At 37.8% G+C, this 17,298-nt stretch overlaps 2 protein-coding genes across 4 annotated transcripts in view; one reads left to right on the top strand and one right to left on the bottom strand.

Annotated features, from left to right (window-relative positions):
* Positions 1-17,298, top strand: part of CENPP (centromere protein P) — a 236,502-nt gene that overhangs the window by 150,563 nt on the left and 68,641 nt on the right. The window lies entirely within an intron of this gene.
* Positions 9,961-17,298, bottom strand: part of ECM2 (extracellular matrix protein 2, female organ and adipocyte specific) — a 35,224-nt gene continuing 27,886 nt past the window's right edge. For both annotated transcript variants that reach the window (XM_012651826.1, XM_012651825.1), the window contains exons 8-10: positions 16,335-16,474; positions 14,646-14,972; positions 9,961-10,649 (exon numbers count right to left, since the gene is read on the bottom strand). In XM_012651826.1, the coding sequence (XP_012507280.1) occupies positions 10,481-10,649; positions 14,646-14,972; positions 16,335-16,474 (636 nt within the window). In that variant the 3' untranslated portion in view covers positions 9,961-10,480. The remainder of the gene's footprint in view (positions 10,650-14,645; positions 14,973-16,334; positions 16,475-17,298) is intronic.

Genomic DNA, 17,298 nt, shown 5'->3' with positions numbered 1-17,298 from the left:
CCTCTGCCAACAGATGGATAAAAGAATGGATAGATGGATGGCTGGTTGGGTAGACAGATAGAAATGCAAGTTTACACATGTATAAATGGATGGATGGATGCACATGATGGATGGATGGACAGATGGATAGATAGATAGACAGATAGATATGGATATAGAAGGAGAGATAGAGATGAACAAATTGATCAAGTATAGATACCTGCAGTGGTTCGACTTAATGATTTTTTGACTTTACAATGGTGCAAGTCATACGTATTCAATAGAAACTGTACTTTGAGTATCCATATAATTATTCTGTTTTTCACTTTCAGTATAGTATTAAATAAATTACATGAGACATTCAATGCTTTATGTTAGATGATTTTGCCCAACTGTGGGCCAATGTAAATATTATGAGCACCTTTATGGTAGTCTAGGCTAAGCTATGATGTTTGGTAGGTTAGGTGTATTAAATGCATTTTGACTTAAGATAGTTTCAACTTACAACGGGTTTATTGACTGTAACTCATCATAAATTGAGGAGCATCTGCATTATTAATTGGTGAATATAGGTAAAGGGTATGTAGATGCTCATTGTATTATTCGTTCAACTTTTCTGGATCTTGAAAATATTACCTAATAATGGGGGAACAAATGCTAAATAATTGGGACAAATAAGGTAATTTGCCTCAAATTAATTTTTTTCTTTTTTTGTTTCAATATATTAAGGCGGTATGAATGTTTCTGGTACATGGATAGCTTTTATAATGCTTAGTCAGGGCTATAGGTATGCCTATCACCCAAATAGTGTTCATTATACCAGTTAGACCGGTTTTCACCTCTTTCCTCTTCCCCCTCCCCCTTCTTGATTTCCAACAATTTTTACTTCTTTCTGTGCCCATGTGTGCCCATCAAGTAGTTCCAAATTATTAGAGAATGCATACGGTGTTTGTTTTTTCATTCTCAAGATACTTTGCTTAGCATAATGTTTTCCAGTTCCTTCCAAATTGCTGCAAAAAACATTAATTCATTTCTTTTTTTCTGAGTAGTACTTCATAGTATGTATATACCACATTTTATTAATCTACTCATGAATTGATGGGCACTTGGGTTGATGCCATATCTTTGCAATTGTGAATTGTACTGTAATAAACATTTGAGTACAGGTATCTTTTTGATAAAATGACTTATTTTCCTTTGGGTAGATACCTAGTAGTGGGATTGCTGGATTGAATGATGGGTCTATTTTTAGTTCTTTAAGAAATCTCAATACTGTTTTCCATAGAGGTTATACTAATTTGCAGTTTCAGCAACAGTGTATAAGTGTTTGACTCTGCATCCATGCCACCATCTATTGTTTTTGGACTTTTTAATAAAAGCCATTGTAACAGGGGTGAGGTGACAGCTCGTTGTGGTTTCAATTTGCATTTCCCTGATATTAGTGATAGTAAGCATTTTTTCATATGTTTCTTGGCCATTTCTCTATCTTCCTTTGAAAACTTCTGTTTGTGTCCTTTGCCCACTTGTTAATGGGGTTGTTTGGTTTTTGTCTTGCTGATTTGTTTGAGTTCTTTGTAGATTCTGGGTATTAAGCCCTTTGTTAGATATATAGTTCATGAATATTTTCTCCCATTCTGTAGGTTGTCTATTTACTCTGTCGATTATTTCCTTTGCTGTGCAGAAGTTTTTTAATTTAATCAAGCCCCATCTATTTATTTTTCTGTTGTTGCTGTAATTGCCTTTGGGATCTTAGTCATAAATTCTTTGTCTACAATTTGCCTTCCATTAATTTTAACCCTTTTATTTATCTTTCACTCTAGTGAAATATTTATGGTTTAAGTTAATTAAAGTGTTAACCTAGACAGGAATTCTTAACTTGGATACATGAATATCTAGAGGATTTGTGGAAAGATTTTATGAATATTTTGTACATGCAAAATGTTTTTATATGTGTATTTTTCTGCAGACAGGGTCTATTATAAGTTTCTCAAAGGGGTCCATCCTTTGAGAGTTCTAGGGCAGAACTACTGCCCTAGAATAGGTTTACAATTTATAATATATGCTTTATTCTGAATGTCATAATACTAGTTAAATTATTTTTCAAATGGTTCATGTATAAATTTGGTAATTCCCAATTTAGGCAAAACAAATGAACTTTCTGCAGAGTCCAACTTATAAAAAGATTTGCTTAAATCAGCTGATAGTTTAGTATAAGTTTATTTGACCACAGAGATTCTGTTACTTAGAAACACACCAGGACATTTTAATACCATGATGTATTCCTTTTCTTTTCCAAACTCATACGTATTTAGTGTAATCACATGTTATTTTTAATACAGTCCTGCTTTCCCTTGTGTGGATTCACATTCTTCACATTTTATATAAAGGAAAAAATATACTAGACTGTAAGTTTTGATTTTAATCCATTTTCATGTAGAAAAGGAAACATAACTTCACAGAAGAAATAGTCATGCATTTATTTTTTAGTTGTGTAATCATAAAAGTCTACTTACTGAGTTAGAAACATTCACTCCTTTGCAAATGACAGTATATGACAGACTGAATTCCAGCAGAGCTTGTTCTCGAATATTCCTGTTCAGCATGTCAAAGCAAAGACATGTGAGTAATATGCTGAAGCCTTAAGACAGCATTCTCCAACCTTTTTGGCACCAGGGACCGCTTTCATGGAAGACAATTTTTCCCCAGGGCGGGGGTGGTTTTGGGACGATCTAAACACATTTATTGTGCAGCCAAATTTCTCTGCTAATGATAATCTGTATTTGCAGCCACTCCCCAGTGCTAGCAGCACCACCTCAGCTCCATCTCAGATCATCAGCCATTAGATTCTCTTAAGGACTGCACAACCTAAATCCTTCCCATGCACAGTTTACAGTAGGGTTCGCACTTCTATGAGAATCTAATGCTGCTGCAGATATGACAGGAGGCGAAGCTCAGGCAGTGATGTGAACGATCGGGAGTATCTGTAAATACAGATGAAGCTTTACTTGATACAGATGAAGCTTTACTTGCTCACCTGCCGCTCGCCTCCTGCTGTACAGCTCAGTTCCTAACAGGCCGTGGACTGGTACCGGTTTGTGTCCCAGGGGTTGGGGACTGCAGCCTTAAGACATGTAGACTCAAACATGTACTAATATGGGACTACACAGTTTGCAGTAGATTTTCGTTTCTCCGAACATCTTTTACAGATGCCTCTGGGTCTGTTGGATTAGGTTCAATTGAGCTGATGGTGATAGGACCAGAAATGAAATATTATAGGAAAGGAACAAACTTGCCAGGGGAACCCTCTGCCTAAAGTTTGCTATGTGGGCTACAAATGGAAAGGCCTGGGTTTGCCAGTGTAGATTGTCTTGCTCTACTATTGGAGATTCATTCAGGGGTTATTTCTGAAGTAGGAATTCATTTACAGGACAGGCTATTGATCAAATACTTTTCTAGCCTGGCTTGCTGTTTTAAATACGGTTCCCCTTTTTAGGTGTTATAAGTAATCACTGTGAATCACACAGATCAAACTTAATTTTCTCCCCTATGGTCAGGATTTTTTTTTTTTAACACTATGATGAGAAGTAGTTTAGACTCTTTTGAGTTCCTGAGTTTCCTTGCCTTCTTGGACACCCTCAGCCTGGAGATCTTGCTCAAAGAAGTTCTACGCTGTGGTTCGCTCTGTTTAGTGCCATGGATATGAGAATACAGTGACAACGTAGAAAGGCAGTCAAATTTGGGTTTTGTTGTTAATCCCCCACTTTTCCTCAGGAGAGCCTTGGTTTGCCAAGCTGCTGACATGCCTACAGTGTCCCCACTAAAGCCCTCCTGGCTGCTGAGTCCAAAGTGTTTACTCTTTGGCACTTGACAGAGCATGTGTGCTAAGCCCTGTCCTAGTGTACTAGGCCCATTCCTTTTTCCACTAGATTTCATACCAAGCTAAGGAATCAATTTTAAATAATTAATATCCACCATACTAGGAGGACTGGCAACCTTGAGCAAGTCATATAACTTCCTGTGTGCCGGTTTCCTGAAGTCTATTGATGAAAACATTGACACTCACCTTTACTGAATGTCTACCCTGTGCCCAGCGTTTCCACAGGACATCACCTCATTTAGTCTTCCCATCTGCCCTGGGAGGCAAATGTTGTTTCCTGATTTTGTGGATGAGGAAACTAGAACTCAGAGTCTAAGTAACTTGGCCGGGTCCATAGCTAGTACTGGTTCAAGTTCAGAGGCATGATATCTTTTTTTTTTTAACTACAAGAGAGGAATCTCCATGTTTCACAGACTTTTAGGGCTTAAGGCCCCTAACGGTCATCTGGTTTTAGGTTAGAGCTGGCCAGAAACTTCTTTTCATGGGTACTTTTAATATTTTTGAATTTTAAGTTGGTAAAGGACCTGAATTATCATTCAATTATGACAGATAAATAGTTCAGTCATCTGTCAGTCTGTTAATACTTCTGCTATGAGGAAACTTTCTAAAAAAGGGAAAGAGGTGGAATTGATGTCATAAAGGGTTTTATCCTTCCCTTTGAGGTTTCACTTAAACAGCAGAATTTGAGTATTTTATTCTTTTAAGTCAGCATCTTAGGAACATAGTAATTTATGGTATGTTTAAATGATGGCCTTGGAAGGCGTAGTCTACGTTGCTATTATGCAGAACAATCAGATTGATTACTGAGTATTACCAGTTGTCAAAGCATGACTTAATTGTTTAAAAAATATATTCTGTGTTTTCTTATGTCCATGTCAGGAAATATTAATGACAGAAATTCCTTATTAATTTTATGACCCTATATAAATCTTTTTCCATTCAATTTCTCATTTTTCCTTTGAAAATCCTTAAATTTTGCAGATACCTTTCTATTTTTATCTAGGCGTGGTGTTAATATCAACTTTGGATAACTCATGAGCTGATCCAGTTTAGACTGGGGAACCTATGAGATGGAACTCTTTCTTTATTCAAGAGCCATTTTAATGCCTGCTTTGTACAGAGCTCAAGAAATGAGTTGTCTCTGTTCTCCTACATTTTACAGTCTTTTTGGAGAAACAAGATACACCCCTCTACCCAGCTACTGTATAACACCCACATACACAAAGACATAATCAATACCTAATAATTTCAGATAGTCATTAAAGACCTAACTAATAATACCAGATAGATAATCAATGCACACCTAATTAATAATACCGGATATGTCCCAGGACAGTGGCACAGACACCAAGTGCTTGGAGAGAGGCTTTCTGAGGAGCTGGGCTATTAGGTGCAGCTCATCCTGTGATTGGAAGCTGGCTTGAGAGGTCAGAGGCTCAAGTGAGATGTAGATTACAGTGAACTTGGCTTCTTCACCCCTCCCTGGAAATTGGGGGTCAGTACCCATTAGGGATTGGCTCAAATGCCCTTCTGTTCTTGGACCCCTCAGGTGTGTGTCCTCATCTGTGCATTCAGCTCTGACCCCTGAACCTTCCCATCTTTACTGTCCCACCATCATCTTGCCTGAAGCCCACAGTGTTGCCCGAAGTTCTCTCACAGATGGGCCCTTTCTCTCAACTTCTTAGCAGCACACAAGATTTCCTCTTTGGTCACTTCTCTTCTGCGCATTCCTTGTCTGGCCAGACAACTATTCACTGAATTTCTGTTGGAGTCTCTTGTATTTGTGCTGTGTAAGTTCCCACTTTGTTTCTAGATTTTTGCAATGGGTGGTTCTTTTTCCATCCTTAAACCGTTGCTTTCACGGGACACCCCCCACCCCTTTCAGAGTTTTTCAGTGGTATACTGCATTTCTCGTCACCTTAAATCCAGTCTCTTCTTCCTGGCTTTAAGGGCCCTCCCCTTGCCTCTTGTTTCCTGCTGTAATCAGGCCAGACTCCTCCTGACTGGTGAGTCCACACCTAAGCTCTGCTTATCTCAGGCCCTCTTCAGGCCCTTTCCTCAACTGATTCGCATCCTCTCTCAAGGCCCAGCTCAGACCTGCCAATCTTTTCTCCTCAACTATATTTATATGTTGTATGATGTAGTGTTAATTCTATCCTATAATTATATCACAGGCATCCTTTGTTATTCCTTATCTAAATTTGGCAAGTCAGAAAAACCATTTTTGCCTACGGCACTATGCTTAACAAAGTGCGCTACCAGCTACAAATGGCTTTTATCCTTTATCTGTTTACCTATAATTTGTGGTAAATCTAAAGTAATCTTAAAATAAGCATTATCATAATTTGTTAACACTTCCAAGTCAATTTAAAGGTTTACACTACATATTATTAAACAGTTATTGGAATAATTATGTGTGAATGGGAATAATCATCCTGTCCTGATGACCCCTAGGGTGTCCATGCCAACGAGAGGACATTGCACTTGCAGTTTTTCAGCTATACAACAATGCGGGTGGGTTTTTTTGTTTTGTTTTGTTGTCATGAAAGCAATCATCTTAAGGAGTCATTAACTTTGACTTAATGAGGATAGCTCCTAAGGAGATGTACATGGAACCATTTGACAATGCCAGCTCAAGGAGAAGTGGTTTTGAGTATCTCTTTCCCTCTGTTGGCAACACCTGCCACACCGCATGCCCTATGTTGAGCATGAGTTGCCCAGGTTTGGACCTTTTATTGGGCAGCACACTACTCTTCGGTTCCCCAGGCTTTCCATCCAAACTTTAAGGGAGGCAGCTTGGTCCAACAAGGAGGAGCACCAACTTCAGAGTTAGAAGACGGAGGATAAGTCTAGACGTAGCCATGTATTCCTTGTCTTTCTCTTGTACCACCTGCTCTCACTAAGCCCCACCGTCATCACCTGCTCTGTAGGGAGGTTGGTGAGCCCCTTCCTACAGAAGCTCACTGACTGGCCGTTTAAGGTGGATCCAGTCAGAGGGTCAGCAGTCTGCTCAGGGCTCATCCCACCTCATTGTACTAGAGCTTAGAAGGAACAACAGGCAGCCTCTTCCTAAGGCCAAGCCTCTCCAGCCTGGATGTTCTGGAGTGTAGGTAGAGCTGGGAACGGGGAGGGAAAGCTGCATGTTCTTTATGGATTTTAAAACCTGGTATGTTAGTTAGATAGTACCTAGACCACTGGTTGTAAGAAGAAGGGAGGGGCAGCCAATTCTTTCTGATGAGAGCAAAGCTGCTTCGTTTGAAGGGAGAGGTCTATTCACTTCCTCTTCAGTGACACGAAACCCCTAATGAGCTATGTTTGAAAACCTCTGATCTGTTCCAAACTTGTTATTTTATAATTGAATCAAATGAATCCCAGAGAAGTAAAACGACTGTATATCAAAGAACAAGATGGGCTTCCAGATCTCCTGGTAGTTGGTTTAATTATTTCCTTATAATGCCAGGCGATATATGTCTTTCATTAAATCACTTCTTTGGTACTTATAAAAATATTATTATCCTTAATAATACAAATCTCAAAATTAAAAATATAGTTAGCATTCTGTGTGTGTGTGTGCGTATACATATTTGCAAAGATCAAACACATCATTAATATTTTCAGACCATGGCTAAGCCTTATTGTACATATGTGTTAGTCATTATAGCATATTTATGAAGCCAAACAGAACATCTCTTTGTACATTATATAGTGAAGAATGTTTGCTATAAGGACATTTATGACTTTTTTTAATGAAATTAAAACTTCCCATCCAGAACATGATGAAATTTCAAGGCTGAACAAGGTCCATGCTAGACATATTTTTTAAATTATAAAATCCATTGAAATAAATGCATCTTCCAACTGAAAACCAAAACTTCAATCAGTCATTCTGATTTTCAGCCTTCTTAGGGATTCTGCTACCAATGCCCAGTTGGGAACAGACATGCACAGCAGGCCCACAGTGTGCCTGCTCCACACACACGGGCCTCGGTCTGCTGTCACTCCATTCTGTTGAGGGTGGCCACACTCTCCCTGGTGGCCCTTGAGCCCCAGTGTGTTCATGGAGTTGCTGCCTGTTTTCCTGACTGCACAGCACTTGCCTACTTACTTGATTGTCTGCTTGATTTTCTGCTTATTGCCCCTACCAGAGGGGAGAGGGCTTATCTGATTTCTCCCTCTCTCTCTCTCTCTCTCTCTCTCTCTCTCTCTCTCTCTAGAATAGCATCTGAAATGCAACTAAATAAAGTCAGAATAAGACATGAATGAAGAAATGGTTCAGGATTCATCTGTGTTTTACCCCAAGATGCTAATCCTGTTTACTCAACCATCTTCAATTCGAGTCCCCTTTGACACTTAATTTGTTTACAGCTTAGATTGCCTTAAACCATTTATGTCAATGCATTTGTATCCACACAGCAAGATGTATTGCACATTCTTGTTAAATGGATGTATAACCTCATCTTCTTGTTTTAAACCCATCTCTTAAATTCACCTTGGCCAATTTGAATTAGTAATGCTCCTACATTCCTGAACTGATTATGAATCTCAACTTTTCATTCCATGAAATTCTATTTCTGTTCTTAACAACCTGCTGTAAGGCTTTAACCCTTGAGTCTTAACAGTTAGCTTCATATTATTATTCTTGTTCATGTTGTAATCTCAGAATCCTGGATAGAAAGGGGGCTTAGAAACAAGGGCTTAGAAATAACATTAGCTCAAATGGAGTAAACCAAACTTTCACAACCATGAAATTGTAAGTCACCCATGAAATTATCAGTTGCAGTTGAATATGCTTGTTTCTCTCTATGTGAAATGTTCGTAGTAATAACTACACTCATCATATACACTTTCCAAAATGCTTTACATTCTTGTCTGGTTTTCTTAACAGCCCTGTGAAGTGGGGCTGGAAAGTTCCTAGGGTGGTGAGGAAACTATCAAAAGATTAAATAACTAAAGCTCAGAAAGGCAAGTAACCTGCCCAAGGGGGCCAATTTCCTACCCTAGTGTTTTTTCAAGACACCAAAACTGAGAATAACCAAAGAAGTCAACATAGTTTATATATGTGTCTTATAAATTATTTTAGCAATACAAAGATAAAAGATTATCATGTTATAAAAAATTTTAATATATGGTTTTGATAGGGCCTAGTACATAGTAAACACTAATAGCTTTATGTTCAATTGAACTGAATAAAAAGATACATTTCAGCAAATTAGGGAAAAGGAGATAGATGCTAACTATGACCGACGGAGCAAAATTTTTCAAAAATCCATGAGTCAGATTTACCTTTACAAGGTTATAGTCAAGACTAATCAATTTTGGGTTTTTTGTTTGTTTGTTTGTTTGTTTTAAGAAACAAAGCTTTGCTCTGTTACCCAGGCTGAAGCGTAGTGGCACCATCCTAGCTCACTGTAGCCTTGAACTCCTGCGTTCAAGAGATCCTCCCACCTCAGCTTCCTGAGTAGCTGAGACTATAGGTATATGCCACCACACCCAGCTAATTTTTTAAATTTTTTGTAGAGATGGGGTCTCACTATGTTGCTCAATGTTGCTCAGGTTGGTCTTGAATTCCTGGCCTCAAACGATCCTCCTGCCTTGGCCTCTCAAAGTGCCAGGGTTACAGGCTTGAGCCACTGTGCCTGGCTTGAATTTATATTTTAAGCAAACTCTACTGCTTTCCATAAAACTGTTTGATCTTAATAACAGTGAAGGTGATGGCAGTAATATTCTCCAGGGATTAGGGGGATGGGGAGGTAAACCCACAACTAAAGGACATGGGGAGCATTGTAGAGGGGAAGGGCATGCCTCTAACCCTCGCTTGGGTGCAGCAAAGACATAAAATGTAAACATAATGTTTGTACCCTAATAATACCCTGAAATAAAAAAAAAATAATAATAGTGAAGGTGATTTTAAAATACTGTTTTTTATGTTAAAAAAATGTTAGAATTACAGAAAACTTTCAAAAATAGTATAGAATTCATGTATACCCTTCTGCCATCTTCCCTTAATGTTAACAATGTACATAATCATAATACAGTTATCAAAACCAGAAAATTAACATTACAATAGTATTTTACTTTCACACATGTAATTATTAGTTGGAACTAAAGCTAACTCAATACTTAGGTATATTTATACCAGTAATTATAGCATAGAGTCTAACAGAAAATTAATAAATTATTATTTTAATATAATTAAACCACACTAATTCATAAAGTTTACCTTTTTTTTTTTTGCCATATGCTTCTTGGTCTTGAACCATACATACATAATTTTTAAAGGTTCTTTGGGAGTTCTCGGCCAATAGCAGTACTCAGGTTGATTGTAAAGGACGTGTTTATTTTGCTCCAGATTCTGCTGGTCTAGCTCAGCATGCATAACATCCTATTCTAATGAGATGGCTTCTTTCTAGAGGTGGGAAACTGAGTGTTTTTTACCTTTACTAAAACTCCTAGAAGACTATACTTTGCAGGTATATTTTTGGTTGTTTTGTGGATTGGCTAATCAGTTTGACTAGTGTAATGATACTGAGTATGACGTGAGGATTATGTTTCTCTTATTAATGACAAATGTAACTACTATAAATATATGACTAAAATTTATAAATGACAAAGGAAAACTTGGAATTACTTGATGTTTTGTGGTTTAAGAACAATACTTGAATATGATCTTATGCATGAAAATGCATAGGATGGTATTTCTCTAGTTTTAATATAATTGTTTTCAAGATGAAGATGTTCCAAAGTTGACTCACCATCCTCTTCAGCAGTGCAAATTTGTTCTGGAAGAATATTCCTAGGGAAAAATAGACATGCAAGTCATACGTGGTCCAAGTAATAATGTGCCTTCACTTAGGAGTTAAGTTCTACATTTGTTAAAGAAAAAATTCTTTTGTTTTTAAAATAAAGTTGGATCCTTTTTATCATATTCTACAGCCAGAATAAATTACAACTACATCAAAGATCTAAATGTGAAAAATGATGCCACTAGAATGAAGTGTGGTCATACCCTGCAAGTGGGAAAAGTCTTCCTATTTGTGATTTGAAAACCAGAAGCAATAAAAGATTTATAAATTGACTATAGGTTTTAAAGAAATGTAAAGTTAGAAGATAAATGACAAACAAGGAGAAAGTATTTGCAACTTATATCACAGATAAAAGACTAACATACAAAGTTCTACCAAAAATCTAAGAAGAAAAGGGAAAAGAGCAAAAAAAGATAAAAAATAACTTGGTAACTAGTTCATATAAGAATAAATGAAAAGCATGAAAAGATGTTCAATTTCATTCATAATAAGAAAAATGCAAATTGAAACTTTACTGGCACACCACTTCTCACTTATTGGATTTGCCAAAAAAAAAACCAAAATGCAAAAGTTATTAACATGTTCTGATGATGAGACTGAGAGGTCAAACATCACTAAAGGAATGAAAAATGATGTAATGCCTATTGAGAGGAGGTTGGCAATATCTAGCAAAATTACATATGCGTTTTGCCCTTCATTCAGCAATCCCACTTCTAGGAATCTATCCCAGAGTTAAACTGGAAACATAAAAAATGACATTTATACAAAATTATACATTTTAGTAGTAAAAGAATGGAAACAATCAAATGTCTATCAATAAGGAACTGATTGAATACGGTACATCCATATAATATTCAATTGTAAAAAGGAATGGGGAAATTTTCTACATACTGATATGGAGTGATATACAGGATATACTGATAATTTACAAAGCAAAGAGTAGAAAAAATACACACTCTATACACATACGTATGTACATACATATATATACACACATACATACATATGTAGTTCTATAGTTTGGTTTGTTTGACCCTTCCAAATCTCATGTTGAAATGTGATCCCCAATGTTGGAGGTGGAGCCTAATAGGAAGTCTTGTTTAGGTCATGGGGGTTTAGGTCATGGGGCTCTCACTTGGTGCGGGGAGGGGCAGTGAGTAAATTCTCACTCTGTTAGTTCCTGGGAGAGCTGGTTGTCACAAAAGAGCCTGGCACTTTCTCTCCCCCAACAACCCCACAAACCCCCACCCTTCACCTTCTACCATGAGTAAAAGCAGCCTGAGGCCCTCACCATAAACAGACCCTGGTGCCTGCAGAACCATGAACCAAATAAACTTCTTTTCCTTATAAATCACCCAGCCTCAGGTATTCCTTTAGCACAACACAAATGGACTAAGATATATGGAGAAAGAGAATCCTCCTTTTGTGTAATAATTTTTGTAATAATTGTGGGTGGCGATGGGGTAATATGTATGTGTATATATGCTTACATTTGCAAAAATACTAGAAGGACAAACTAGATATTAATAAAAAATTTAACGTATCTGGAAGGATCGAATTGAGTATAAGGGACAAGCATACAAGCAAGACTTCTCAGTATACTTTGTTATATAGTTTTAACTTTGGAATCATATAAATGTTTAACATAGTCAAAAATAATATTAGTTCAAAAATAAAAAAGCAATCATAAAACCCCCAAGCAAACTAAAGACCTTATTATCTGAATATTAAGTTGTTGACATATTGTTACAGAGAAAACCACTATATTTCAGCTATACATTCTCAGTGGAACATATTCTAAAGTCAAATAGAGCTACCCAAAAAAATCCTAAACTTAATTCAAAGCTTTTGTTAGTAATCATATTATCATTTTTAAACTATTGTTTACATAATATGAGATAATAAAAGTGAGTTAATATTGTTGGGAACCTAGATTTTCAGTGTAAGAGAAACAAGTTTAAAACAAAAGGAATTAATATTCAGTGACATTAAATTTGAATTGGGAATATCAATAAGAACTCATATTTTTTTTCTTTTTAAAATACAGAATTTCCTGGCAGTCCACTGAAAGGCCTCAAAACAATAGCAAAATAATTGAAAGGAGCATGTCTGGTACTCCACTGGGGCTTCTAAATACTATTCCCCAAAGAAAGGAGCCAGGCTCTTTGGAGGAAGGCATGCAGTTGAGAATGCAGAACGTTAGCTTGAGGCCTGTGTGTGCCCAAAAGCAAGATAGCAGACACAGGCTCCAGAGCAAATGTCTTTGTCATTGGCCAAAGACAGGACAGTTTAAGAATAATGACTGCAGTTGATTGAAACTACTTATATAAAAGCATAAGTGCATACTGATTCTCTACAAAAAGAGAGAACCCCAAACGAAATAATGAAGCAGAAACACTAAGGCTCCAACTTCTTACTCTGACTGATGGTTTAAAGCTGGGGTCCCCAACCTCAGGCTGGTCTGTGGCCAGTTACGAATCAGGCCACACAGCACTAGGTAAGCGGTGGGCAGCAAGCGAACCTTGATCTGTATTTAGAGCCACTCCCCATCGCTTGCATCACTGCATAAGCTCCGCCTCCTGTCAGATCAGCAGCAGCATTATATTCTCATAGGAGTGGGAACCCTAGTGTAAACAGCACATGGGAGGGATCTAGGTTGCCTGTTCCTTATGAGAATCTAATGTCTGATCTGAGGTGGAGCTGAGGAGGTGATGCTAGTGCTGGGGAGTGACTGCAAATACAGATTGTCATTAGCAGAGAGGTTTGACTGTACAATAAATGTAATGTGCTTGAATCATCCGGAAGCCATCACTCCCCGCCACCCCATCCATGGAAAGATTGTCTTCCATGAAACAGGTCCCTGGTGCCAAAAAGGTCGGGGATCGCTGGTTTAAAGGAAAGAACTGAGCTTTTTTCCTTGCCTTTCTGAGTAACAAAGCAGCTCTAGCTGATGAGCAAAAATTCGTTACAGAGGAATTCCAGCTAATGAGTATAGAAAGAATGACAAAAATAGAAATTTATAATTTTGTTACCCCTAATGAAATAATAGATTCAAACAACAATTATCTGTGTATGAAACTATTGGTTCAATGATTGAGGGGTAAGTTTGTTATGGGAGATACCAGGCTGTAGCCACCTAAACCCACTGATCAAAATTTTAGAATCACTGAAAGTGGGACAAATATATGCCTCCTCATGCAATGTAATATGAAGCATATAGCATGACCTGTGAAGTATTTTTGCCAAGAATTTTGAAACTGAATCTTACAAAGCCTTCCCCACACCCACCTCTTCCCCAAAGCTTTTAAAAACTTGAACTTTTCTCTGTTTTGTGTTTTAGGCTTTTAGTTTGTTTGGAATTTTAGAGATGGCGAAAGACCATCAGGGGCAGAACAACAAGGTTCCTGTCTCCCTCATTGTCAGTGATGAAGACTGTAATGACAACATATTCTGGATTAATTCTCAAGACATTCATACTATTTATCCAGGTAGAGGTGGTGACTCAGTAGGTAGACTGAACACACACAGAAAAATGTATCCCCCAAAATGAGAAAAGTTGAGTCTCAATAAATTTATTCAGAATTTTGCCTTCAGAAAAATCAAATTTTAATTTTAGCAAATATTTAAATCTTGCACACTATAGATTAGGTCATTTTTAATTACATATGAAAGTAGGAGTAGTAGCATAATCTTTTTATTGCTTCAAAGGCTTACTTCAACCTGTCTCTAAAGTTCTAAGTATTATGTAATAATACTCTAATTTTTTTTATCATGGAACATTTATAAACATTTATACAAGTAGGAAAAAAATCATAATGAATCTTCATGTTCCTGTCACCCAACTTAATAATTATTAACATGGGCCAATATTATTAAATAGCACTTTTTTTCCCTTAAAGTAAATCCTAGAGATCATGTCATAGTTGTTTAATCATGTATTTTGCTAACCACAATTTAAGTTGATGCTTGAAAAAGCCAAAATTTACCGTATCTTGTTGTTGTTCAGCCTCAGAAAATGTAGTGCTTTCATTTCTTGTATTCCAGGTGGTATAGATTTTAAGTCATTGTGATCCAGAAATAATTCTCTCAGAGAATGATATGCCCCGTAGAATGAGACACAGTCAACACCATCATCAGTGAGTTTGTTAAATGACAGGTACAGGTATTCCAGGCCTGGCTTCATATGGCCAAACACATAGCCAGGGATCCGATCAATCTGGTTCCCAATGAGCACGAGATGCAGCAAGGACTTGGGCAGATAGGAGGGGACATGATACAGCTTATTATAGGAGAGGTCGATCGATTCTAGATTTCTGCAATGAAGAAAAAAATGAGCAGGGTAGGGAACATCAGGATAGTGACTGTCAGCTCTGAATTTTGACAAGGCCAGTTTTGATGCTGGTTCATTGTCCTGCAAGTACCTGGTTTGTAGTAATGATTCTAAATCCGAGCTTTTTCAGGTGTAGCCACCAGCCTGAGTCTGTCTGGCTCTGACACTCATGTTCTTACCAGTGTACCATACTGCCTCCCAGCTACATGAGTCCATTAGAAGGGTGCACCAAAGACTAATATATCTCTAAGGTAGATGTGTTGAATCAGAAATGAAATCTAGGAGTCCCAACATACATCAAACCACCTGTCCCTAAAGTTGTCTCTGGTTCCATCGAGGAAGTTTGGCTTTTTTTTTTTTTGCACTTGTTTTGGTTCCCCCACCCCCACATTTTCATTCCATTCCACATTTGATTCTATGACCCCTGGTACTTGGGATGACCCCAAAGGATCTAGAAAATATTGTTAATTGGCCAGAAGATCTGGCAAATGTGATAAACTCCCTGGCTTGTTTCAGCAGCGTCACTTGAATCTCCTAGGGCTTTTGCCTCACCCCCTCAGGGGACTCAGTCCCACTTTCAGTCCCACATGCTGCTTAGCCTAGTTGGCCTCTCTGCCCTCTTCTAAGGAACATAGTTCCCAGGACACACAACCCCAGATCCAGGTTGGCTGCTGGACTTGCCATTAGGGCTCGCCTCTGACCTCCTCCCCCTTCACCGTGGGCTGCAGCCAGAGGCTTCTGATGCCTGTCCAGGAAGAAGGAGTCTACTTTCTGCCTTCACTATAAGACCAAACATTCTTTAGTCTACTTTGTAAGACTTGAAGTGAAATAATTTGGAGAAAAGGCAGCAGTATGGGATAGGAGGACAGGCCTGGGCTTTGGAGCCTTGTGCTTCCACCTAATGATGATGATGAGGAGGAGTATGGCCAATTTCTTCCTCACTGTGTGCAGGGCATTATCTCGTTTAAACCTCCTGACAGCCTGTCGGGTAGACAGAGCTACAGTGGCAGTTGACTGTTGTGGTCAGATCTCAGGGTAAGATCGCTGGGGCTCAGTTCTAGCTAGTTCAGCACTTGGCACATGGTAAATATCCACTAGGCAGCATGGTGGTAGCAGCTATAGTAACTGAAGTAATTCTAACACCAGTCATGTAATGAACAGTTTGGTAACTGCATGGAGTAGTGAGTTCAGGGGTGGGGTGAGGGTTCACTGAGAAAGGATGCTATCTCCCAGCCTTTTGATGTCATCACCTCCCTGACTCATCCCACCCCCATTTTCCACATTCTGTTTAATAATAGCAAAAGGAAGAATAGTCCAATAAAGTTAAATTGTAGCATATACTTACTCTTGATTTATCCAGGCTAAAGGAGCAATCCTATTTTCTTCAATTTTGTTATAACGTAGTACAATGACATTGATCTTTCTGGTGTGATTGAAACAAATTTCAGTTATTTCTTCAATTTGGTTATTTTCTAGGTATAATTCCTATAATTAAGAGAAAAGACTATTATTTTTCTTTCTTTTGTGTTAGTTGATAAATACTAATATATTCAGTTTCATAGAGACAAATGGTGTAACAACAGACTATTCTCATTAGTACTATCTAAAGTCTTTTAATGTTCTTTCAAGTGAGTTCATACTTTTAGGTTGTCAATTTTATAACCAATTACTAAAATAAAATGTAATATCTGTCATGGTTATGGAATTAAATGAATTTTACATACTTTTTTTAGCCTTAATATGTTGCAAGATATAGCATGCCATAATTGTAGGAAGCCTTCTAATTTACAAAACTTATTCACATAAATTATCTCATTTGGGCTTCAAAATTCTGGAAAGTAGGTAGAAATTATTATCCCCACTTACCAGCGGAGGAACCCAGGCCTGGAGAGATGGGGAGGCTCACCCGAACATACATGGCTGATGCTGAGAGGGGCTCGTCCTAGCCAAGCCTCCAGCTGCAGGGCAGCCTACTTTCCACTATTCCATGTGGTCTAAGTTTTTTTAGGCTCACATTTTTAGACTTCCTTGTGTTATAATTAATTTAGTTAAAATTAATAGCCTTAATTTAAGACCAGGGCGAAGTTTGCTGGAACTGTTCATAAGCTTTTAACAGCTAGCCTCCTTTGAGTTAAATTTAGTTGCCATTAGAAGGAGTTTTTCACTGAAGCATCTGAATGATAATACTCTCCTTGTTCTCTTGTTGGAATTCAGAAGTAGAATTTGCATGTATCTTTAGTGCAGCTTTCTATTCCACTTGTGGTAATTTCCCCCTCTTTGACACTTAATTTTGTTAGAAATGAGTAAAG

This window comes from Propithecus coquereli, unplaced genomic scaffold (assembly GCF_000956105.1).
Source record: "Propithecus coquereli isolate 6110/MARCELLA unplaced genomic scaffold, Pcoq_1.0 Scaffold370, whole genome shotgun sequence".
Lineage (NCBI taxonomy): Eukaryota > Metazoa > Chordata > Mammalia > Primates > Indriidae > Propithecus > Propithecus coquereli.
This window is presented reverse-complemented; position numbering and strand designations above follow the sequence as displayed.